Source organism: Callospermophilus lateralis, chromosome 1 (assembly GCF_048772815.1).
Source record: "Callospermophilus lateralis isolate mCalLat2 chromosome 1, mCalLat2.hap1, whole genome shotgun sequence".
Lineage (NCBI taxonomy): Eukaryota > Metazoa > Chordata > Mammalia > Rodentia > Sciuridae > Callospermophilus > Callospermophilus lateralis.
The window spans coordinates 209,366,959-209,391,643 of record NC_135305.1 but is presented as its reverse complement, the minus strand read 5'-3'; the positions used below and the strand labels follow the sequence as shown (position 1 = coordinate 209,391,643).

General features: G+C 59.2%; 2 protein-coding genes across 2 annotated transcripts; one reads left to right on the top strand and one right to left on the bottom strand.

The window, feature by feature from the left end:
• Nucleotides 1–139: 139 nt before the first annotated feature.
• On the bottom strand, nt 140–8,669 carry Crlf1 (cytokine receptor like factor 1). Its single transcript, XM_076856864.1, has 9 exons — nt 8,387–8,669; nt 5,663–5,944; nt 5,099–5,228; nt 4,761–4,930; nt 3,318–3,475; nt 3,080–3,248; nt 1,055–1,242; nt 851–893; nt 140–437 (listed from the first exon to the last, which is right to left on the bottom strand). Exons 1-9 carry the CDS (start codon nt 8,667–8,669, stop codon nt 424–426), a joined length of 1,437 nt encoding a protein of 478 aa, XP_076712979.1. The 3' UTR covers nt 140–423.
• Nucleotides 8,670–17,239: 8,570 nt separating this feature from the next.
• Tmem59l (transmembrane protein 59 like) lies at nt 17,240–22,252 on the top strand. The gene is made up of 8 exons (XM_076845934.1): nt 17,240–17,407; nt 18,207–18,351; nt 18,441–18,544; nt 19,937–20,089; nt 20,670–20,772; nt 21,408–21,525; nt 21,628–21,745; nt 21,867–22,252. The coding sequence occupies exons 1-8, from the start codon at nt 17,240–17,242 to the stop codon at nt 21,993–21,995; spliced, it is 1,038 nt and encodes a 345-aa protein (XP_076702049.1). The 3' UTR covers nt 21,996–22,252.
• The last annotated feature ends 2,433 nt before the right edge of the window (nt 22,253–24,685 follow it).

The following is a 24,685-nucleotide window of genomic DNA, read 5'->3' as shown; positions in this document are numbered from 1 at the left end:
TCTGGGGGGGGGGGGGCTTCTAGTGACCATGGGGTCATTAGGATGCCTCACAGATCTCCCCAAAGCCCACAGCCCCCACACCCAGGCTTCAAACTCACCTTCACAATCAGAGCACCTAAATAGCCCATTTATTTTAAAATATTCTTTTGGAGGGTTACCGGGGGGCAAAAGTAATGGCTTCTCTTTACTCCCAGCCCTGTAGGGGTGCTGGGTAGCTCAACCAGCTCATGTCCCAACATAACACCGGAGGTGCACCCAAGGGTGGCCTGACATGGGGGCCAGAGCTGTCCGAGCTCAGAGCACCTGCCCCAGCTCCTGCTGATGGTGCTCAGGTGCCCTAAGGTGAGAGTACAAAGGTGGCCCCAGTTTGAGTTCAGCCTCTGGGTCTCCACTTGGCCGTGAAGATAGCCCCATCCCTAGAGTTTATCTGGCAGGACCTGCAGACAAAAGGGAAGCCAGGTTAGACAGGTAGCCTGGGCAGGGTCAGCCTTCAGGTCCTGTCCCCTACGACTTTTAGCTGTGTGTCCCTGGGCAGAATATTGCACCTCTCTGTTCCTGTTTCCCCATCAGAGAAGTGAAACTGATCATCCTCTGGGCTATCCTGCCAGTAAAACCCTTGGCAGGGCCCAGCATGCAGTAGAAGCTCATATGTGTTAACTAGGGTGAGTATGTTCATTCCTGAGGATGGGATTCCACCTGCAACATTACCCGCCAGGCACACAGTAAGTGCTAAGTAAATGCAGATGAGTAAGAGGAGGAGGAAGGATTCCATTTGGGCGACTCAGGTTGAGTGTGCTGGGCAAGGCTCACAGTCACCCCAGATACTCCCACCCACCCGGGCCCACCTTACCTCTCGCCGCGCCCCGTCTGCCCGAGGGCAGGATCCCCTCGTCCTGTGCTTGGAAAGAAGACAGCAGTGTCGTGGCGGGTGCTGCAGAACTGGCCCCCAGCCCGCTCCCTCTCCTTCCGCCTTCCTCTCCGGCCGGTCCTCGCAGCTCCCAGCCTCCGCCCTCCTCCCGCCCACCCTCCGTGCCCGCAGGTCCCTCCTTCCTACCTGGTTGCGGGTCTTGTGCGACTTCTGCATCCAGGCTCGCCACTGGTCGTAGAGGCGGAAGCTAAGGTTCGAGCAGTACGCGTGCTTCTTGAGCCAACCCAGGAACTGCTTGAGCTCGCGCCGCACCGGCCCCGAGCTCGGCTCGCCACCCCGCGGCTCGCACGCGCCGCCGCCGGGGCCCGGGCGCTCTAATGGGAGCGAAGCATCAGGGTCGTGGCGCGGCCGGCAGGGGGCGTGCGCGGACCGGAGAGGGAGGGCCCGGCGCGCGGGACCGCGTGCCCCTCGAAACCCTCGGCTCCCCGGACCGCGTCCTCCCCGCCGCCCTGCACAGCAGCCCAGCTGCGCCCCTGGCCCAGCTGCACCCCTGGGGAGGCAGGGGGCAAGGAAGGGAGTCCTCCTCCACGTCTCCTCCAGGGACCCAATTCCTGTGGCCAGAGCCAGGTGTAAAGGGAAGGAGGGGGGAGGAGAGGGGGCCGAGGAGATGCCGAGCAGGCGGCGGGAAAGAAAGGGCGAGAAGCCGAGGAGACAGGGGGGTGGAGAGGCAGAAAGAGTGCGAGACGGGGACAGAGGCGAGATCCAGGGAGGGCGACATTTGGAGGGCGGAGTGATGGAAGAAAGGACAGGATGGGGACAGACTCGAGGGACACTGCCCAGGAAAGAATTCTCAAGGCAAAGCAAAAATTAAAGGGAGCAAAAAAAGGAAGAGAAGGAGAAAAAGAAAAGACACGGGGCAACAGTGACAAAAAGATGGAGGGAGGCAGAATGCAAGAGGATCCCAAGGGGACAGTCGCCAGGATGAGCCTGGGAGCATGAGCTAGTGCGGCAGGGAGTGGGCCCAGAAGGCCAGGTGGGAGGCGCTCCTGTGGGCCCAGCCGCCGGCCGCAGCCAGCCCCAAGCAGGCCGGCGGATAAGGACATCGGCCTCACGTCATAAATAAAGCCGGGGACCCGCTGACAGGCCCTGGCACGGCCCCGGCCCAGGCCGCCCCTGCTGGCCTCCCCCGGCCTCCCCAGCCTCCCCGGCGGACTCAGCCGCCTGCTGGCTCCCGTGCAAGAATCGCAGGTGCTGGGCACGAGCAGGGGCCAAGGCTCAGCCCCTCCCAGCTGTGCTTGCTCCCTCCCATCCCAGAACCTGGAGGGGCCCAGGGCTGGGGGCTGGGGAGCTAGCTGGAGCGTGGTTCTGCCCCTCCCTGAGTCCGGACGCTCTCTGTGTCTGGACCTCAGTTTCCCCACCATCCCACCAATGTGGGCCTGGAACTGAGTCTAGATCCCTATGTGCTCTTTTAGGGCCTCAGTGCCCTCACCTGAATAAAGGGGGCCTCCCTCGGGGTGAAATCAGGGGGGAGTGTGGGGGATGGGAGCTTCCTTACCTACTGGCAGCAAATACTAAGGTGGCAACTACCACCATGTGGGCACTTGTCATGAATTCTGTCACCTAACTCTTGCAACAGCTTGAGGCAGGTGTGGCTCTCAACCCCATTTTGCAGATAGGAATGCTGAGGCCAGACATTCCAAGTAACTGATTTTTATCCATTTCCAAAGGAGAGAATACAGGCTCAGAGAAACTCCCGATGACCCTGGATGTCAGACCCTAATCTCTCCAACACCCTCCTCACTTATTGATTAGAAAGGGACACCGAGGTCATTGGCCTCACAAGCAGGGATCTCTAACTCACTTGCTCTCAGGGCTGAAGATGGGGCAAATGCTGAGGGGCAGTGAAGGGGTGACCACTGCTGTGGGGGCCACTCAGCAATATGGGCTGTCGGGTTGCATTTTCTACAGAATTTCTTTTTTTAGGCAATCTAGGGTATTTGCGTAAAAACGTCCTGTTGGGTCAAACTTCCAGGTGGGTCAAACTCCCCCGCCTCCAAATGACAGACCAAATAGGTTCAGGGGCCACCTTGGGCCCTGAGGGCCAACAGTTGGAGACCTCTGCTATCTAGAAGAAAATGGGGAAACAGAGACCCAGATGCGGTCTGGTTTGGAGCAGCCCAAGGAGCACCCCGGCCCTGGGAGGGTGCTCACCGCTGCGGGGCGTGGAGGCGGCTGTGGGGTGGCTCCATTCACTCCATATCCCCGCCTTCTTGGAGCCGTAGATGCCAAAGGGGTTGCAGCGCACTTGCACGAAGTACACGGTGCCTGGCTTCAGCCCCGCCAGGCGGCACGAGGTCTGATTGCTCACGTCATCTACCACCTGGACAGTGAGGGTCAGGTCAGAGGGAGGGCCTGGGGCCCAGGGGCAGGGCTGGGGAAGGGTGGGCACCTTCCAGTCCACGCTGTCCTCCACGCGGTAGCGGATCTGGTACTTGGCTTGGAAGAGAAAATCCTTGAGAGCTGGCGGTGAGACCCAGCGCACGCTCAGCTGGTCCTCCAGGCCCCCAACTCGGCTCACATGCACGTCGGGTGGGGGGTCCGTGGTCACTGCGGGAAGGAGCAGGGTCTGGTCTTCTTGGTTGGTCCCATGAGAGCCTGGGCATGTCTGGGGTCCAATCCCCCAAGAGTGTAGTCCAGGACACGTGGCTTAGGTGGCACCTGCCTCAGGCCCCCCTCTTTCTCCCACTGCCAGGATGGATGGATTACATGATATAATATTCCAGAAACACTCAGCACCTAGGAAGGCTCAATTAATGTCAACTGTTATCACTTTTTTTTTTTTTTTTTGGTACTGGGAATTGAACCCAGAAATACTTAACCCCTGAGCCCCATCCCCAGGCCTTTTTGTTTTTATTTTGAGACAGGTTCTCACTAAGTTGCTTAGGGCCTTGCTAAATTGCTGAGGCTGGCCTCAAACTTGCAATCCTCCCACCTCAGCCTCCTAAGTAGCTGGGATGACAGGCATGCACCATGAAGCCCAGTTTGTTATCATCATTAGTATCTGATGGGGGGGGAAACATAATCCTGTCCTCAAAGGGCAGATAAGAGCAGACTCTTTGGGGCTGGAGGTGTAGAGAGTTTGCCTGGCATGTGTGGAAGCCCCAGGTTCCATTCCCAGCACACCCCAGGGGAAAAAATTAGACACTGCCTGGCTAATGACATTATCGTTTTCAGATCCAGGGGGCTGGTGCCCAGACAGACCCCTGGGACCCTCCTCCACCCACCTCCAGTTCCTTCCCATTTCAAGCTTGCTGGGTGCGCAGAGAAAACCGAGGTAGAACTTGCTCACTGGAGCTTAGAGTGTGAGGAGGGGGAAATAGGCTTGGGGGTGGGGCCACCAGCCAGGGGGTGCCCAGGCCTTCTTCTGCGGGCCCCGAGGGCAGTAGGCCAGGCTGGTGTCTCCCACTGAGGCCTGGGTGAGGGACAGAAAGGGTTAAAGCCCAGGCCTGCTTGGGGCTGAGAAACACCCTAATTAGATTAGGCCCAATTCTGCTGCAGATCATCCACTTCCTGCCTCCCACCCGCGCCCCCCAGCTCCAGGCCTTGGCTTCCTGGGGTGCCTCCAGACCTGGGAGCCTCCTCCCCGCTCCCCGGGGCCCTCTCCTGCACACCTGGGCTGCCGAGGGGGGGGGGCGACCAAGCCAGGTGTTCTCTGCAGAGCAGGGACATCCTGGCTGAATGAGCAGACTTTGAAATAAGACGTGGATGCCCCGCTGCGCCCCCAGCCAGCAGGGAGAGATCTAGAATTGGAACCACAGCTGGGGGGGGGGGTTCAGGGGGGACCTCAGGAGTGGGGACAGAGGCCATAGCTGTGGCATGCCTGGGGGCTCACCCACGTCCAGGATGTCCAGCGTGAGTACATCAGAGCGCGCTGAGCCCAGGCGATTGGTGGCCTCCACCCAGATCTCATAGGGTGTAAAGAGAGCCAGGTCCTTGGGGATGTGGCAGGAGTGAGGGCCCACTGTGTGGTACTCCTCACACGTGTTGTCCTGCCCGTACCACCTGCAGGGGCAGGAGGGGAGCCAGGACACATGAGGGTGGCTTCTGGTCCCCAGACCTCACCAGGGGAGCCCCAGGGTATAGATAGGGACATAGGGGCTCAGAGAAGGCAAGCATTGTTCCAGAGTCACACAGCAGTCGGGCACAGGCCCTCGGTGGGCCATCACCAACCTCAGCTTGTACTTGAGGGAGTAGTTGGTGTGAAGGAAAGTTTCCCCGTGGGCCCCTGGAGTCCAGCGGCACGTGAGGTCCTTCATGTTCTTGGACCAGCAGCTGATGTTGAAGGGCTTCTCTGGGGGCACTGGGGAAAAGGAAGGGTGCAGAAGGCTGAGGGTCTGAGCTAGCTGTGCAGGTGGCAGGGTCCTGATGGCTTGCTGGGCCCCTACCCTGAAGTGGAAAAAGGACAAGGAAGGCAATCTCAGCCCTGCTGCCAGAGAGGTGAGGATGACCACGCGCGTGGGCCCTCCCTCCCTCCCTCCTCTCTCATTCTAGAGATGGAACCCAGGACCTTGCATTTGCCTTGCATATTCTCTACCACTGAGCTGCACCTCCAGCCCCATGGGACCTGGAGAATGAGGGGTGGGGCCTCCAAGTTCTCCTCCCACCGGAGACATGCGCTTCTGAACCCACCCACTGCCCAGCCCCAAGCCAGAGGACCCAGGATTCGTGCTCCCCTTCTCCAGAGGGTGATGGTGCTCCTAGATCTGACCCTGGATGTCCTGGGGACCCACTTACAGCCAACATAGAGGCAGGAGCCAGCTAGGATGCTGCCGTCGCGGGCGTGGCACACAAGGTTGTCCCCAGACTGCTGTCTGGACCCGTTGAGGTTGGCCAGAACAAGGGCCAGGGTGGAGGCATTAAGCACCCGGGAGAGCTCAGGGGGCAGGCGACGCCCGTTGAGGGTCCAGTAGAGACCCTCGGCCGTGGTCCCAGGAGGGTCCCCGTGCAGCGAGCACGTGGCTTGCAGGGAGGAGCCGATGAGGAGCGTGGGGTCCTGAGGGCTGATCACTGCAGTGTCTGGGATCAAAGAGGAGTGTTTGTCAGCCGTGGGGAAAAGCCGACACGAATCCTCCACCAGGCCAGGACTTCCAGGGCCCGTGGGAGTCCTGAGACGTTGTTCACCCCCATACCCACACTCACACGTTTTACAGATAAGGAAACTGAGGAGTGATTAGGTCAAGTGCCCAGTCCAAGGTTGGTGGCAAAGCCAAGATCAACCCCCATCTGTCTGACTCCACAACTCAGGTCCTTGCAAGTCACATCATCACTGACTTGCTCAAGACTCTCTGAGCAGTGAAAAAGTCAGACAGAGCTGGGCACAGTGGCGCACGCCTGTAATGCCAGCAACTCCGGAGGCTGAGGCAGGAGGATCGAAAGTTTGAGGCCAGTCTCAGCAAATCAGTGAGGCCCTAAGTAACTTAGTGAGATGCTTATTCAAAATAAAAAAATAAAATGGGTTAGGGATGTGATTTAATGGTAAAGTGCCAATGGTAAAGTTTAATGGTAAAGTTCAATCCCCAGTACCAAAAAAGCAAGTCAGACAAAAAAGCCCCACAGATCCAAGTGATCTTGCTTTGCACATAGTCTGATAAACTTTCTTTTTCCTATTTTCTTCTTCTCCTTCTGCTCTTCTTCTTTCCCTCCCTCTCTCTCTCTCTCTCTCTTTTGCAACTAGAAACAAAATTTGTGAGTTCTATCTTTGACCTCCCAGAGCCTCACACATAGTAGGTATTTCTGTGGAGGGAAGGCACTTTTAAAAAGAGAGCCCTGTTCCTACTAGATGAACCATTAAGGGCACCGTTTATTGAGCACTGTTGACTTTTAAATACTGAGTGGGTCTGTAATCCCAGCTGACTTGGGAGACCAAGGCAGGAGGATCACAAGTTTGAGGCCAGTCTCAGCAACTTAGAAAAACCCTATCTCAAAATATAAAATAAAAAGGAGGGGCTGGGGCTGTAGCTCAGTGGTAGAGCCCTTGCCTGGCACGTGTGAGGCACTGGGTTGGATCCTCAGCACCACATAAAAATAAATAAATAAAATATAGGTATTGTGTCCATCTGCAACTAAAACAAATAAATACATAAAATAAAAAGGACTGGGAGGGGGTAGCTCAGTAGCAAAGTGCCCTCCACTTCTGCATAACACGCATGCACACCGGGCCAGGACTTTCCCTGCATTTTCTCATCAAATCCTGCTCATCTTAAGCAGAGGCTCTGAAAGTTCTCTTGCCCTAGTTCACCAACTGATGGAGGGATATACTAGTTAAACCCAGACTTGTCGGTCTCCAAAGTCCTGCTCTGCAGTCACTGGAGATGAAGGTGGCAGTGGCAAGCTCCAGGCCCTGACTCCCATCCAAAGGGACTTTACACTGTTGCTCTTTCCCTCGCCTCAGTTTCCCTAATCTGCAAAGGAGAAGGGAGAAAGGTCAGGTGGGAAGGAAGGCCCTCAGCTGGGTTGTGAGAGTTGGGGGCTGGGCAGGGTGCCTCTTTTCCTATCACACTAGGGCAGTCAGCAGTCTCCCTTTCTGGTGATCAGAACCTAAAAGGAACCTATTAGCCAATGGGAAACCGAGGCTCAGAGAAGGGAGAGGGGATGGGCAGGCCAAGCCCCTGACGCCTCTCTGAGTCTCAGTTTCTCCTTGTGGAAGTTCATCCTGGTATCAACCCCAGCGCGTTGTTTGAGGGAGTGAGAATACTGTCTGAGGGGACATCCCTGTGCCAGGCTGAGCTGGGCTTGAATGCTCCTAGCTCCTGAGGACCTCTGACTTGGTGGCTTTACTTCTCTGAGCCTTTGAGAAGGGCTTCTTAGCAGCTATGAGGGCCCGTCCAACTCACTGATTCATCCGTCATCTATTTACAGAGAACCTCCAGTGGTCTAGGAGCTGGAGACACCCTGAGGACTAAGACACAAAATTCCTGCCTTTGTGGGCCTTACATTCAAGAAAGCAAGGGGGGGGGGAACAGGAGGACGAGGAGAAAGAGGAAGAGGAGGAGGACGAAGAAATATCTAAGAGAAAGAAAAAGGGACAAGTGAAGCAGGGGCCATAGGGAGTCAAGTCAGTGAGGGCAGTTTGGATAGGCCAGGAGTCCGGTCTGGGGAGGAGACATTTGAGCTGAGACCAGAATGAAGAAAGGGAGGTAGATGTGAAAACGTCTAGGAGCCAGTGCCCTACAGGTGAGTGCAAAGGCCCTGGGGCAGGGGTGTGGGAAATGAAGTTTGGCAGGTGAGCAGGGATAGCGACCTGAGGGAAGGAAGGAAGTTATTCCAGGATTAGAAGCAGGGAGCCCTGCGGTTCCATTTATATTTTAAAAGGACTCCCCAGGGGGCTGTGAGGAGGGCTTGAAGGGGCACAGGGGCAGTCCAGCTTCTCAGAGATGGGCCGCCAAGGATAGGGCGATCCAGGCCCCTAGGGAGGCCCCTTGAATGCCAGTATCTGCCGGCCCTGTCCCTCAGCCTCACGGCCCCAGATGGGCGAGGTGGGACGCACACGGCTCTCTGGCCTGGCCCTGACAATTTTCCGGGGCAAGCTTGGCTCGAGGGCCCTGTCTTGCTGGAGCCTGGGATCGCAGTTGCGTTTGGGGCTTGGCCCAGGGCTCGCCGGAGGTCTCGGCGTCCGTGCGAAGGAGCCGGCAGAGCAGGCCAGAGCCGGGGAGGCGGGGGCGGCCAGGGGGCGGGGGGCCAGGGGGCCGCCCCGGAGGTCCCAGGCAGCCAGCCGCCCGCTAATTCGGAATTCCTTCGGCATGAACTCGGGCGTGCCAGCGTCTCTGCCCCGGCCCACCCACCGCTTCCTGCCTGGGCCCCCCCAGCAGGGTGGGAGGCGCGGCCGGGCCTGCCCGGACCCCAGGCCCACTCTTAGCCCTCCCCGGTGGGTCCCGCCCTCCTGCTCCCCCACCCGCAGGCCTGGTCTGGCCAGAAAGGGGCTCTCTGGGGGGTCTTGGCTGGGGGGCACTGCCCCTCTGCCACACCCGCCTGGCCTGGCGTGGCCCGTTTGCCAGCAGCTGCAGCTGCCCTCCCAGGGCTGAGGGAGGGATGGAGGGGGGGAACAAGGCTAGGCTGGCCGGACCGACAGGCCAGCTCCCCACCCGCTCCACCCCAGCAGGAAAGGTCAGGGGGACGCTTCCCCTCCCAGCCCCTGAGTACCTGCGCACCTGGCTTCCCGCTCCCGGTTCTCAGTCTTCTCCTCCATATAATGGGGAGGAATGCATTCTACCTGCTGGTGCACACTCACGGTGTCAAGAGGACCTGGCGCCTTAGCACCGAAAGACCACAGGGTTACAGCCCCTTCCAGCTCCGGGGTCCAGGCGGGATTGGCACTCTCTCCAGGCCTCAGCAAACAATGGGCCAAGGCGATGTGGGACTGGGACATGCACACTCCAGGCCAGGCAGAGGAGCTGCTGGGATCAGCCCACTGAGCCTGGGAGAGGGGCTTGGCCTGGTTTGGGGGACCTCCTAGAGGAACCCCCTAAAGCAGATCCCTAGCTTGGGCTTTTGGACAGCCCCCCTTCCCTACTTTCCTGCCGAGCTGGGGCCTTTACAAGTTTTTTCTCTTCCCCCTTCCCAATCCGGAGCCACTGCCGTTATTAAAAAGGAACACCATGTGTTTTAAAAGGGAAAAGTGTGAGATTCTCTGAAAGCCGAGCGGGAGGGTGGCCTCTGTCCCAGGGTCCCCACGGGGGTCCCCATCTCCAGTCCCGCTGGTACCTGCAGACACTTTATGACCCACCCGCCTGCAGATCAGGTGCTAAGACACACCGTAAGTAGAAACATATTGCCGAGGTGTGAGAATCTTTTATTTAATTTCTTCCCCCTTAAAGGAAAAAACACACACACACAACACTCCCACCCCCCACCTTCGCCTGTTGCTCTAGGGGCTGGGAAACAAAGCTTGAAGCTATTGGTGGCACTCACAGGCTCTATCCTTGGCCTGGCAGAGTCATTAGGACCCCAAGAGGGCCCTGGGTAGCCCCCCACCTGCCCAGGTGCCTTGAGCAGGCTAAGCTTTCAGCGAGTGTCCCCAGAGGGTGCCGGGACCCTACCCTTTTTGGAGGAACACCACGAGAAAGAGTATGGGAGACAGGGAGCAGTATGTGTCCAGTCCTTGGCCTGTACCCCTGGATGGGGCTCATGGATGATTGTGAACGTCTGGGGAAGACTTTCCGAGTGTGCCCCTGTTGCCTCCCCTGTGGAATGAATGTATGACCACGAATGTGTGTGTGTCAGGGATGGAATGTGTGTGAGCGCCACGATGGTGTGCGAATGTGCATCTGGGATGCAGTGTGCGCGCGTCTGAGGGCGAGGGTGACGGGACACAAGCCAGTGTGAGTCTTTGTGTGTCTCTGGGTGTGTCCCAGAGCGGGTCTGGATGTGGAGTCGGTATCCTGGCGGGGGTGTGCATTGGGTGAGGGGGGCCGGAGAATGCCTGAGGCCAGGAGCTTTCTATAGAAAGAAGGTTTCTCGGATTGCGGGTTCCCAGTGGACCCCCCCGAAAATATGGGCCGGCGGTGCCCGGACTCACTGGCTCCCGCTCCCTCTAGCTCTCACCCACACGCTCACAAAGATTTCTCTCGCTGGAGGCTCTCAGCCCAGGGCAGCCTGAGTGAGAAGAGTTCTGAGAGCCGCCGGTGACAGACTTCGAGGACTCCAGTGTGCGGGGTCCCGTAGGGGGAGGGCGCCGGCGCCGGCCCGCAGAGAGGCACGTCCCTGGGGACCCCGGGCCGCGCGCCAGGCGGTCAGAGCGGCCCCCTCCCGCCCCTCCCTCCCCGCGGGGCTCATCCCTCCGCCCGAGGGGGCCCACTCCCGGCCCGCACCCTGCGCCAACCGCGTGCGCCCCCGCCGGGGAGCGGTGCCCCGCGATCCCGTGGCTCCGCGACCGCGGACGCAAACGCGTGCGCTCGCTGCGTTCCAGTGTGCAGAGGGTCCAGGGCCGCGGTTCCTCCGCCCCTGGGGGCCTGGCTAAACGCCCTTGGCCTAGCGGCCCAGGTAAGAAGGCCTCAGGACCAGAGGCCGGACCCTCGGGCCGGAGGACTGCGGAGCGGTGCGCCCCGCAGGTGAGGGCGCCCCGAGGGCGGCGCCGGGGGCGCCTTCCTTTGTTCCCGGGGCCGTCCAGGTGGCGCCCGCGCCCCCTCCCCCCGCGGCTGCCCCCTGGGCGCCCGCTCTCGGCTACGGCGCGAGGTGGGGAGCAGGACGCCGGTACTCACGGGCTCCTGATCCAGCTCGCGGCGCCCCGAGGACGCAGAGCAGCAGCAGGGGCAGCAGCGGCGGCGGCCGCCGCGCGGATTGGGCGGCGGGGCCCGGGCGGCCGGCGGGCATGGGGCCGGCGCTGCCTGGGGAGCGCGGCGGGCGGTGGCTGCGGCGGCGGCGGCGCGGGGCGCGAGGAGTGGACCGGGCGCGGGAGGGCGCGGGTAGGGCAGCCCGCACGTCGCTGGGCGCGGACGCGGAGGCCGGAGCAAGTCTGAGCAGCCGAATTGACAAGGCGCTAATGCGCCGCTGGCCCCGCCCGGCCCCGCCCCCGGCCGGGCCCGGCCCCGGGGGGGCTACGGGCCCCGCACCGGCCTCCCCGCCACCCGCCCGCCCGCCTGCGGGCACCGCGCGTCCCGCCCGTCCGGCCTCCGCCCCGCAGCGAACCCTGTGCGCCCGGTCCCGCCGCCCAGAGCCCCCCACCCATTCCTTACCCGCCAGGGACCTCCCTCTCCAACCCCGCCAGCGCCAGGCTCCCCACCCCCAGTCTGGGACCCAGCGCCCGGAATTCCGTTTCCATACCTCTGTCCACTTTCCCGCACCCTGCCTGTGGCCCAGTGCTTTTTCAATGTCCCCTGCGGCCCCCAACCATGTCCCGTTCTTCGCTAACCCCCTTCCCCAGTCCTCCCTCTGGGCCCCCACCCCAGTCTGGCCCCGCCCCCCCACCGAGCGGTCTCTGAGCCCCGCCCACCCCAACTTCCAGCCCCTCTTCCTCCCTAGGGGCTTGAAAGTCGTCCCCAGCCCCACGCCTTCGGCGCGCGGGTCCCACCGGTCTGGGCCCTCCCACTTCATCCCGCCTCTCTTCGTTCCTCGGTGCGCAGCCTCCTCGGCCGGCCCTGGGCTTGGGCTGGAGGAAAGGAGCAAAAGCAGGAAGGCAGAGTCCCCGGCCCTCGCGCTGGCTGAGCTGTCCCACTTGCGCGGAATGGTTTTGGGGTTGCTCGAGAGGCGCCCCGGAGCCTCAGGAGGGGGCTACTACTTGGGCAGACGGGGAAACGTGGGCCCCCGTGGGAGCGGGAACCGGGTCCGGCAATCGGGATAGGAGGGATTCCCATGAGCAGAGCGTAAGGAGGACTTCTCCTGGGACACATTCACATCCCCCCCACGGAAAAATCCACTCAGCGGCCCGCGGGTGGGGTGCGCCACGCGGTGAGTAATCGCTCCGGCGGCCTCCGCCCGCCAACTCCAGGTATCGCCGGCTGCCTGGAGCGACGCATAGTTTATCTTCCTTTTTTGCGCTAAGATCCTTCTCCGTGTTATTATTTTTGGCCACTGCTCGGGTTTCGGGACCCCTCCCGGCTCCGGCGTCTTATCCCCCTCCTCTTCATCCCCACCCGATCCGGGCGCCCACGAAAAAAGGTTACTGGCCTCCAAGGCCACCGCGAAGGGGGCGCTTGAAAAGAGAGTTACGGGGTGGTCCCAGCCCTACGGGTGGGTCAGAGCCCCACCCCCAGCTGCAGCCAGGAGAGGGAGAGGGCTGTAACTTGCCCTTCCAGGGGTTTCTTGAAGAGGTATGGACCCTCCCTCCATGTCCCCAACAGGACGGGGCTGTGGTCTGAGGAGGGCTCAGGCTTCCCCACCTTGTCTGCTCATGACTGCCCCTCACCCTCTCCTGGGATCCCCAGCTCAGACTTCAGAGTGTCAAAAAAGATTAATGGATGACTTGGGGATGCAGGGCATCCCCCTCATCTGGACTCTCGATGGGGCTTTGGGGGGAGGAGGTGTGAGGAGAGTAACCAAGAATGAATACTGTTGTTTCCTGCAACAAATCAGGCCTCTTTTGCCTCAGTTTCTTCTTCTGAAGTGGACAACTGGGGCCAGTCTACAGGTTGCCAGAGGAAAATGCAATGGAGCAGAAGTCCCCAAAACCTAAGCCCTTAGGTTTTAGATAGCCAAGGCATATTCCCCAGAGCAGAGGTGCCCCCCAGGTCTATTTATCTCCTCTGGAAAATGGGGCCATAGTGCCGCTGCCAGACCCAGAGAGTTAAGTGGAAGGGGCGATTCTTGACTGTGTTTCCAAGATACCCACCACCCCTCCCCCATTGCCTCTGCCTTGCACATGTTCCCAGTGGGGGTAGTGATGTCTGACCCCTTCCTGGGAGGACTTGGGACTTCTGGAGCAACATCTTTATTTTTCCCCCATCTCTGCTCCTCCCCCAGTCATGGGGGTGGGGGAATGAGCTAGCTCTCCCTTCCACCCAGGTGCTCAGGCCAGAGACCTGGAAGCGTGCGTGACAACTCTCTCCTTCGCTCTTCCCACACGTCCAATCCATCAGCAAATCCTCTTGGCTCTGATTCCAAAACACATCCCATTCTGAGATTCTGATCCCTTCTCCCTACCTCATCCTCGTCCAGGTCCCCTTTGGGATGGGCCCAGCCTCCTCTGGGGCTTCTCCCCCTAATCTTCCTGCATCTGTCTGAATACAGAGTTTTTAAAAGAAGCAAAACTAACTTCTCTGCCCCGCCACCCTCTCCCCTTTCTCCCCTTACTCCTTCGCTTGCACCAGCCCCTGCAGCCCCCTTCCCCCAAACATGTCAGGCTCTTTAGTACTGAAGGATCTTTGCACATGGGCTCTTCCTTGCACCAAGATGCTGTTCCCAAAATCTTCCCCTATATTAGCACCTTCTCCTGTGTGAGGTCCCAAGTTCTCAGAGAGCCCCCCCCCCATCCTTCCCTGGTACTCTCCATCCCTGTCACTTTTATTGTCTATATATCACAGTTCTTTAAACAACTGATTTCCTTCCCCACTTATTTTCTTAAGACCCTGAGTACCGTGAGTGTCCTTAGGACCCCATGCTGAGCCCAGAGAGGGCCAATAAAGAGCTCAATAAATATTTGCAATATGAAGGACCAAGGAGAGTTCCAACTAGCAAGAAAACTCTTTTCCAGCAAGCCATGCTGCCTCAGATCCCAGAATGGCCCCTGACTTGCTGTGTGATCCAAACTAGTAGACGTCCTTCTCTGGTCCTTACCCATAGAAAGGTATGAACCATTTCCCTAGTCTGTTCATCTCCATCTTGAAATGTAACCTTTGACTTATGACCCCAAGACGCACCCTTCCCTGTCCTTGGTACCCCAGCAACTTAACCCCTTCTTCCACCTTTTTTTTTTTTTTTTGGTCAGGAAAAGGAACCAGGGATGAAGAAACTTCTGGCAAATATTGACCCAAGTCCTTGAAGGTGGCTGGGAATGTACTGAGGGGAAGATGAAGGGAGGGTCCCTCCATGGGGTGGGGGAAGGGCTCTTCCTAGGTCCTCCAACCAAAAGTCACTTCTGGGTCAGGATGGGGGTGTTTCAAGTCCCAGCACCTGGTAATGCCAGGGCACTGAGGAGGCATCAGGGTAGGGCAGTTGCAAAAGGCACTTTCAGGGTCCTGTGGGACCCCAAAGCAGGTAGGAGTGCAGATAGCAGAGAGTTGCCTCTCCCAATCTGCTACCACCCCATCCCCATGGCTGCTTTGAAGTGGAGGCTGGTTGTCCTGGGATAAGGGTCTGGTTGTCCGTTTCAGGCCTGTGTGTGCCCCGGGCTGTGTAATTTCCACCCTGGAGGCTGAGCTTGGGGAGTCCCTATTCCTGGGTCTCAGAGTTAGGTGCTCTGAACTTCAGGCTCTGGAGGGGAGGCTTGGGGAATACCAGAGCTGCGCGGGGTCCTGGGCTGGGCTGGTGTGCCTCAGGGCAGGGGAGGCCTACGTGCCCTGCCCCTCTGCACCCCGAAGAAACTCCAAAGACTGGAGGGGCACCGCTGGCTGGAGAGCGGCTGCACCCCTCTTTCCCCTTCAGCCGTCAGCAAACCGCGGCGCCATGGTGCCTTGCCTCCTCCCCAGCTTGGACCCGGCTTGGGGGTGGGGGTCAACAGGGTCGTGGTGAGGGCGGAAAGGGACAAAGGGCGCTTGTCCGCCGTCCGCCCTGACCTCGGCTGCCGCTTCCCGGAGGCCTGGCGGGCCGCTGATTCACACCGGGGCCGGCCGCAGTGCCCCCCGCCCGCCGCCCCCGCCGGGCCGCCCCGGGGGGTAGGAAGTGGGGGGGGCAAGGGGCGGCGCCGAGTCAACTTTCCCTCTTAAGCCCCGAAGGAATGTCGGCGGATTTCCTGAAACCCGACCCCGGCCGCCCGCCGGCCCGCCCGCCCCTCACCTGGACCGGCTCCCTCGGGAACTGCAGGAGGGGCGCGGGGGCTCACCTGGGGGGCCGGGGTCAAGTCTTCTTCCTCTCCCCTCCAGCGTCCTCCTGGCGCGGAAAGGCGGAGGAGTGGGCGGCCAACTCTCTTCCTTGGCCCGCGGGCAACCTGGACCAAAGGTCTAATACCTCCAGCCTCAGTTTCCCCTTATGCAAAAGGGTGCGAGGGGTCCCTCCTTCCCTTTGCGCTTTCAACAACACTTATGTCTGAAGTCCCCCCATCACACACCCTACGAGGAGAGCCAGCTCTGCCGGCCTCTGTTCTCTGACTTGTCACCTGGGCCACCCGCTGGGTTCCAATTTCCTAATTTGGAAATAGGACAAAGCCACTAGTACCTATCTTAGAGGGCTGTTGCGAGAAGTGTTTTGTTTGGAATGAATGAAGGACAGGGATTGTGAAAGGGTTAAACGCTCGGGACTCTGAACTGGCATGTGTGGACTTGAATCCTGGCTCTGCCCAAGAGTCTGGGAGTCTAAGTCTCCCACCTGTGAAATGGGGGACAATACTGGTACACTGGGAAGCTTCCGGAGGCGTGGGCCTGGCGCAACGGTGGGTTAGCTGCCGGGTTCCCGGGCTCGATTCTCCAGCAAACGCAGGGCAGGAGGCCTTCACCGCTGGGTCGGGGCGGCCTAGCCTGGGAGGGGCGGGGCGGGGCGGGGGAGGGGCCGCGCCGGGATCCAGATGTTCGGGGTCCGCCAGGCACAGCCGCGCCTGATTAAGCCACTTGGGGGCCGGCTGGGGCCGCGGAGATGAAAGCGAGACGGCCGGCCGGGGAAGGGGGCGCGCCAGCCCGCCCCCCAGTCTCCTCCTTCCCAGCCGGAACCTGCGGCGCCCTCTGACCCGCCGACCCTGCAAGGCAGCCGCCCCGTCTGCGGGGGCGGAGCGTCGATGGGGACTTGCGGGCCTCGGCTCAGCGCGGCCTCTGCAAGCACCTGCGTCAGGCACGCCAGCGAGACCTGGGACAACTCTCAGGGGACAAGGTTTAGAGGCTGCGCCCCCCTTTCATGCCTAAAGGAGAGGAAGCTGAGTGGACCGCCTAACCCGATATTCTTCTCTTGGAGATCCAATCTGTCACTATGGGGTGTGACAGCTATGAAAGCCAGAACTGTCCCTATTTGCCCCCCAAGTTTTCCCACGAGAATTAGACATTGCAACAGTTTTGTGTACATCTCTGTGTCCCTTCCCACTGAGTCCTAGGGCGAGGGCTCCCAGTCTGGGGGACAGGGACCGGTTTCCCCAAGTCTGTATCCAGACTGGGCCATCTGAGGCGAAGCTAGTGGTGGGAGGGGCTAGTGGAGAGGCAAAAAGGGCTTCCTGGAGGAGGCGCGCTGCGCACAAGGCACCACCCCTCTGAACTGGCTTAGAACATGCCAAAGGAGAAGATGCCAGCTTTCGCCGACCAGGTCCTGGGGCTCTCACCTTTCGATTCCCCTCTCTAGCTCGGCTTCAGCCCTGCGATCCTCCTACCTTCCCTCCTTTCAATGAGCTCTTCCCCGCCCCAGGGTCCTGGCTCTTCCCTCTGCCTGAATTGCCCTTCTACGTCCCGCCGGCTCAAATGTCGCCTTCTAGGCGAGGCTCTCCTTGACATCCCTGGAGAATTGACCCCCGGCTCATCACATCACCCTATTTGTTCTCTTTTGTCCCCTAGGGCTGGCAGAGATGCCCCCACTCATGGGACCCCCAAGGTGGCACAGACGTTGGTGGCCGAGATCCACCTGCCCCACCCCGCCCGCCCCCGATGGTGCCGCAGCGCCGCTCTCCGCACGGGTTCTCCGCATCCTCCACCCCCCCTTCCCAGGCTGCCTCGCTCGGGTGACGTCAGCGTCCCGGTCCCCGCCGCCGCTGCATCCTCGGCTCCCGCCCCGGAGCCCGAGTCTCCCGCGCCCACAGCGCATCCCCTTGCCATGGCTGCGGTGGCGCTGATGCCGGCGCTGCTGGTGCTACTCCTGCTGGCATCGCCTCCAGCCGCCTCCGCGCCGCCCGCTCGCGACCCCTTCGCCCCACAGCTCGGGGACACACAGAACTGCCAGCAGCGGTGTCGCGAGCGCGACCCCGGCCCACCGCCCTTGCAGGTGAATCGCTTGCGGCGCCAACTGGGGAGACCCTGAATCTCTCCGATGGGGGAGGGGCTGGGGAAGCGGTTCTCTGGGACCAGAGCGAGAGGGGAGGAGTCGAGAATGGAGGGGTCCCAACGGTGGGGGAGAGGCTGAGGGTCCCTCCGACGGGGATAGGGGTATTTCTACGCGAGGAGGGGGCTACGGGAGTCCCTCCAGTAGGGGCTTTGGGGATGCAGATCCCTCGGATGAGGGCCGTGTATGCCTGTGTGTGTGGGGGTGGGTGGGGGTCCTTCCTAGCGGGGGTAGGGAGTGGTAGGGGACATGGGACTGAGGCCACCTCCTGGGATCCCATCGCACTATGCTGCGCAAGGGCTGCTGACAGGCCAGCCCTTGCCTGGTCAGGCCTGATGGTCCTCCCCAACTGACTCCTACATCCTTACCCCTACCTCCCCCTCTGACTTACCAGCCCCCACTCATCATCGACCCCCAAACCTGATACAAAGGGTGACAAAATTTTCGGTCTCTGAGTGCCCTTCCTGAGACTCCTCAATCCTCGTCCTCCCTGGGATCCCGAGAGGGGCCCACTCAGCTCCCCCAGATCGTCCATTGTGCTTCTCTAGCCCCCCCCCCCCGCGTCTCCCGCTCCCTTTCCTCGGAGCTAAGAGACCGTTCCCCCAAATCCTTAGCCTTCTCGAACCTCACCTCAAACTCCCTAGACTGGGGGAGGGGCCAAACCTTCTTCCCCCCCAACCTCCACGCCTGCATCTCCTACCCCCCCGCCCGCTGGCCTGAACCGGTGTCACCCCTCCCCCAGGCGGGGCTTCCGAGCCCCTCAGAGTCCCCGTATGACCAGGCCGTGCTCGTCAGCGCTTGTGAGCGTGGCTGCCGTCTCTTCTCCATCTGCCGATTCGTGGCCAAGAGCTCCAAGCCCAACGCCACCCAGACTGAATGCGAAGCAGGTGAGGGCCGGCGGGGCTGGCCATCTGGGCCAGGGTGGGGAGAGGTGGCCTGGGAATGGCCGCTCGGGTCACGCCTCCCACCCCCGCAGCCTGTGTGGAAGCCTACGTGAAGGAGACGGAGCAGCGGGCCTGCCGCGAGGGCTGCTGGAGCCAGTCCCCTGAGCCGGAGCAGGATCTTCAGCTGGAGCAGAAGGTGGGCTCCCTCCCAGTCCGGCTCCTGGGCGCACCCGGTCATCTGAACCTACATCCGGGTTCCATTCCAGGCCTACTAGGTGACCTCAACTGAGCCCTGTCATGTCTCCAACCTCAGTTGTAAACTCTGTGACACGGAACTTATCGCCCCTCCTGCTCTCCTCCCCGCCACCTTCCTAGGAGTAAGTGGCTGTAAGTGGCAGATCATAGTCACCGTTCATCAAATATTCATATAGCTCCAGGCCTACTGTAGCCTGCACCAAATTCCTCAAGCCACTCAGAAGCACCAGACTGTCACCCTCATTTGGTGGCCCAAGCAGCAACTGCCCAGGTCACACAGTTAGGACTGTGCAAGAGTCAAGATTGATGCCACCACGGCATGTGGCTGCCACCAGGCCACCAGAGTTACCTGGTGCTGGTCGAAGCAGTTTTCCTGTGACAAAAAGGAAGCCATTGTTATCTGGAGGGGCTTAGAGCTGAGGTTCAGGGAGGCCTGCGCTCCCAAGCACACGCACAACTGGGGGCAATAAAAACTGTCCTAGGTGCAGCTCTGGAGGCTGAGGCAGAAGGATCATGAGTTCAAAGCCAGCCTCAGCAAAAGTGAGGCACCTAAGCAACTCAGTGAGACCCTGTCTCTAAATAAAATACAAAATAGGACTGGGGATGCTGAGTGCCTCTGAGTTCAATCCAGTACCCCCCATCAAAAAAAAAAAAAAAAAAAAAAAAACCTGTCCTAGTCTATCAATAAGGCGATGCATCACCCCATCCGGGGAAACTGAGGCTCAAGAAGTCATGTGACACAGTCAGAGACTCTCAGACTAGAACTCCCCAGAAAGTCTCCCCCTTCACCCACATTGCTCCCCCCCTCCAGATTTCTTCTGTTCAGAAAAGAAAACTGCAATGTCCCCTACCCATTCAGGACTCCTTGACACCATCCACATTTGAATAATTATGGAATGGGGGCGTGGCTCAGTGGCAGAGCCCCTTGCCTAGCAGGCGAGAGGCCCCTGGGGTCCATCCCCAGTACCAAAACAGTAATAGTAATAATACTAATGACGATAATAACAGGGATGAGATTTTTAGTAATAGTGGCTACTCTTCCTTAGAAGCTTGTGCTATGCCAGGTGCTTGGCAGACATCCTAATGGAACTCTTGTGGCCATCCCATGAGGGAAGAGACTCATCCCCATTTTAAGGGTCAGAGAGGGCGATCCATTCCCCCTGGGGCACACTGCAAGCCAAATGCTGAGCAAAAGTCTACATTTATTAGATGGAGTCTTTGTTGCCCCAAACCACTCAGCCACATCTGAACACAGAGAATTCCTCTAGCCCTCTCCACAAGGGCTAATGCCCTTCTCTGTTGACATTTTCATGTTTGGGTCTCCCTTCACCAGAGAAAGGTCCTGGAAACTCCTAGTGGGGCCCTGTCCCTCCTGGACTTATTTTCCACCCTCTGCAATGACCTCGTCAACTCGGCCCAGGGTTTCGTCTCCTCCACTTGGACGTACTACCTGCAGACTGACAATGGAAAGGTGGTGGTGTTCCAGGTGAGAGCTCTAGAAGTTCTAGAAGGAGTGCTAGGTGGGTGGTCAGGGTGAAAGGTGGGATGTACTGACTCTTGGCTCATGGAATGCAAAGTCTAAGGTGAGAAAAGCTTCAGGCACAGTTGGATCCAGGAGCTCAGTGTTTTACTCCACCCTTGACTCAGCTTTCCTCTGTAGTGGCTTCATTTCCAGGCATGCCTTTCCCTCCTGACCACAGGGAGGGTGCTGGAGGCTCTAGACTACAACCCCTCTAGGGTTTTTACTGAGATGGGATTTATTATGATTGGTCCTGGCGGGGTCATTTGACCATACCAGCCAATTTGTTATTCTGTTGGCTTGTCCTGAGTCACCTTGCTATTTCATGAACTGAAGGATGGTGCTTAGGCAGGTGGAGGGGTCCAAGAAAGCAGGGAGTAGCATCAACCCACTGCCCGTGGGGTGAGGTCCTCCCTACCTTCCCCCTAATGGAACTAGGTATCAGCCTGGCAGGAGACATTGTAGCCAACTGGGACCCAGCGAGGTGCCTGCAGGGCTCACGGTGCCCTTGAAGCAGCCTCTCTGTGCTGTCTTGTTCTCGACCCAGACCCAGCCTGTAGTCGAGAGCCTTGGGTTCCAGGGGGGCCGTCTGCAGCGAGTGGAGGTGACCTGGAGGGGATCTCACCCTGAGGCTTTGGAGGTGCACGTGGGTAAGTGGGCAAGGCTCAACTGCACCAGTGCTTTGTCCCCGGTGTCCCCACTGTCACAGGATTCCTCTTGGCAAGAGAGCCTTATAGGATCGGGATTCCCATCCTCAGTTCCTGGGTTTCACAGTCCCTCTCCCAGGGTCTCAGGGTCCATCTCCATGGTTCCTTGTATCTCCAGGGTTCCTTCATCCATCCCTCAGGGTTCCATGGTCCATTTCCCAGGGTCCATCATCAGCATTCCTTGGTCCATCTCCCAGGGTTCCATAGTCCATCCCCCAGGGTCCCATGGTTCATCTCCATGGTCCATCTCCCAGGGTTCCATGGTCCATCCCCCAGGGTCCCATGGTCCACCCCCCAGGGTCCATCTCCAGGGTTCCTTGATTCATCCCCCAGGGTTCCTTGGTCCATTTCCCAAGGTTCCTTGGTCCATTTCCAAGGTTCCTTGGTCCACTTCAAGGATTCCTTGATTCATCTCCAGGCCTCCGTAGTCCATCCTTCCGATTCTATGGCCCATCTCCAGGGTTCTGATCTCCATTCCAGAACTCCATGCCCTACTGCCCCAGGCCCTGGCCTCCCTTCTTCACTCATGATCTCTTGGTGGAGGCCTAGGGGTCCCTGAGAAATGACCTCTGTCTCAGACCCGGTGGGCCCCCTGGACAAGGTGAGAAAGGCCAAGATACGCGTCAAGACCAGCAGCAAGGTCAAGGTGGAGTCTGAAGAGCCGCAGGACAACGATTTCCTCAGTTGCATGTCCCGGTGGGTGGCAGGACCCTGGGGGTGGGCTGGAGCGGGGAGCGGAGGAGAGGTTCTCCCTGAGCCCTGCAGCCACCTCTGAGCGGTGCCTGCGGGGCGGGACAGGCGCTCGGGGCTGCCTCGCTGGATCCTGGCCTGCTGCCTCTTCCTGTCTGTGCTGGTGATGCTGTGGCTGAGTTGCTCCACCCTGGTGACGGCACCAGGCCAGCACCTCAAGTTCCAGGTGGGCGGGGCCGGGGGCAGGAGGGTGGCAGAGGGACTGTTCCCTGGTTCTCGATTGGGCCATCCTCTCCTGGCACCAGGCCCTGGCTAGCTGGGGCACTCAGCAGCCCTTCTTGCCTTAGCCCCTGGCCCTGGAGCAGCACAAGGGCTTCATGGTGGAGCCAGACTGGCCCCTCTACCCTCCGCCATCGCACACCTGTGAGGACAGCCCCCCGCCCTACAAGCTGAAGCTGGACCTGACCAAGCTGTAGGCCTCGGTTGGCCCCGAGCATAACCACGTTCAGAGGCCCTTCTGGCCTCGCTCGCCCTGCGCCTGGGAGTCCAAGGTCAGCGTGGGACCGTCCTTGGGCTTCCCCGCCTCCAATCCTTCTCTCCCCCAGTCCCATCCCTCTCTCCACCAGGTCCTGGGGCACGATGCCTGGCGGGGTGGGGTGGCCTGGCCCTGTTCCTCCATCCTGCTTCTTTGGGGTGTGCTCTTCCTGTCCTTCATCGTGTGGCTTTCTGAGTATTTGAACCCGTTTTGTGTCACCTTTCTTCTTTCTCTCTCCCCTCTCTGGGGGGCTGAGGGCTACAGGGGAGCCACTTCCTATCAGGGCTTCTCCCTTCTTCCCCTCCCTATTCTTGGAGACCCAGCCCCCCAAGAGAGGGAGGGAGGACGCGGAGAGGGGTGACTGGGGCTGGAGAGGAATAAACCATGTATATAAAGGACCTTGGACTGAGCCTGCTTCTGTCTGTCCGTGTGCTCTGGGAGAAGTGGCCTGAGCGTGGCCGTGTCCCCTGCCCGCTGTGCCCTTTCTGACACAGGAAAAGTCCCCGGAAGTTTTCACGGGCAAGAGGGCCACAAACCAGCCGCCTTCTCCTGCTGCCTGGTGCAGATTGCGCTCCCAGTGAAGGCATGGCCCTGAGAGAGTGGCTCGAGCCACCTGCCTGGTCTGGGTAGACAAGCGCCCCTTCCCGGGCCCCAGGGCCCCTGGGAGACATCTTGAAGAGGCTGCCCGGTGATGTGACCACCTGGCTTCCGTTCCCCTTTCTTTGAGGGACAGAGTTCCTGTCCACTGGGGAGAGTCTCAGGGCACTGCCTGTGCCCTCCCCGGAGGTCACCCAATGTGGCGTCTTCCCTCTGCACCTTGCGTCCGGGAGGACTCAGGAAGGGTAGGGGTGTCTTCACCGTGGTATGGGCACATCCTGCTTAAAACCCAAAGATACAGGGCTGGGGCTGGGGCTCAGTGGCAGGGCACTTGCCCAGCACGTGTGGGGCCCTGGGTTCGATCCTCAGCACCGCAGAAAAATAAAATAATAAAATAAAGGTATTGTGTCCATCTACAATTAAAATAGAACCAAAATGCAATCAACCAAAAAAAAAAAAACCCTGCAGATTTCCCCAGATCCTTCCAGATGACCCCTGTAGCCTCAGTGGGCTGGCGTTGGTCTGTTGAGACTCCTGGCTGGAGCTGGCCCTAGCCCCTAACAAGGTGTGGGATAAAGGACTGGTCCTGGCTCACAGGCAGTGGCGGGGCAGGTTTCCAGGTTGACTGATGGACCGTGGGGGATGGTGGGAGAGCAATGGCAGCCGGAAGCAAGTCAGAAGGAGCCCAGGACTGGGTGTGAGCTCCTCTTCCCTTCATCTGGCCCTGTGTCCTAGGAGGTAGATTCACTTGGGTCCTCTGCCTTCCCTTGCCGGTGGGGGATGAGGAGAGAACAGGAGGTGTCCCTCCTGGCATCCCCAGATCCGAGACTACAGCTCTGGCTGGGTGTGGTGGTGCAGATCTGTAATCCCAGCTCCTCAGGAGGCTGAGGCAGGAGGATCACAAGTTGGAGGCCAGCTTGGGCAACTTAGTAAGACTATCTCAAAACTAAATTAAATTAACAAATTAAAAAAAAAATCACAGCTTGGCTGGGCAGCCCACTTTCTATTCTGTGTCTGGGGGTCTTCAGCCTGGGCATGGGGACAGCTCCTGTTCCCACTCACCCTGCATGCCACACACTCCCAGTAGTTAGCCAGGCTGTGGCCTTTATCATAACTCTCCTGAATCATCCGTTCTGTCTGCTCTGAGCATTGCTTGCTGTGGGGCTCTGCCTGGTTCGTGAATATCAAATCAACATGGGCCCTGGTTGGTTGTCATTTGAAGCCCCATATGAGATTTCAGCAGTCCGTGGAAAGTCACCCGGGAAATGACACCTGGGCAGAGTTGAGAAGGAAGCCGGCCAGCACCACTTGGAAGAACTTTCTTTGATGATGGAAATGTTAGGAACCCATCACCTACAACTGCCTGGATATGTGATTGGTAGAAGTGGGATTTTTCTCTGTGTGGGGTACTGTGTATTAAGCCCAGGTGTGCTCTACCACTGGGACACATCCCCAGCCTTTTCTATTTTTTATTGAGACAGGATCTCACTAGGTTGCCTCACTAAGCTGCTGAGGCTGGCCTTGAACTTGCAATCCTTCTGCCTCAGCCTCCCAAGATGCTGGGATCACGGGCATGTACCACTGTGCCAAGTTCAATTTGTTCTTTGTTTTGGGGAGCGGGGTACTGGGGATTCAACTCAGGGACACTCGACCACTGAGCCACATACCCAGCCCTCTTTTGTATTTATTTTGAATTTTATTTATTTATATACAGGGTCAGGGTCTCACTGAGTTGCTTAGCACCTTGCTTTTGCTGAGGCTGGCTTTGCGCTCACGATCCTCCTGCCTTAGCCTCCCAAGCCACTGGGATTCCAGGTGTGCACCACTGCTTGGCTCAATTTGTTCTTTTTTTTTTTTTTAATATGTATTTTTTTAGTTATAGATGGACAAATACCTTTATTTTGTTTACTTATTTTTATGTGGTGCTGAGGATCCAACTCAGGGCCCTGCACGTGCTAGGCAAGCGCCTTACCACTGAGCCACAACTTCAGCCCCTCAATTTGTTCTTAATTGGTGTGTGGACAACCAACCATG

Excerpts from the sequence above, each read along its gene's own strand:
- Crlf1 (XM_076856864.1), bottom strand. The coding sequence starts at position 8,669 with ATGCCGAAGGAATTCCGAATTAGCGGGCGGCTGGCTGCCTGGGACCTC. Across the intron at positions 5,229-5,662 it reads CTCCTGCCTCTATGTTGGCT|TGCCCCCAGAGAAGCCCTTC; the intron begins GTAAGTGGGTCC and ends CCTTTTCCCCAG. Across the intron at positions 3,249-3,317 it reads AGGACAGCGTGGACTGGAAG|GTGGTAGATGACGTGAGCAA; the intron begins GTGCCCACCCTT and ends CTCACTGTCCAG.
- Tmem59l (XM_076845934.1), top strand. The coding sequence starts at position 17,240 with ATGGCTGCGGTGGCGCTGATGCCGGCGCTGCTGGTGCTACTCCTGCTG. Across the intron at positions 17,408-18,206 it reads CCGGCCCACCGCCCTTGCAG|GCGGGGCTTCCGAGCCCCTC; the intron begins GTGAATCGCTTG and ends CCCCTCCCCCAG. Across the intron at positions 21,746-21,866 it reads GCCAGCACCTCAAGTTCCAG|CCCCTGGCCCTGGAGCAGCA; the intron begins GTGGGCGGGGCC and ends TTCTTGCCTTAG.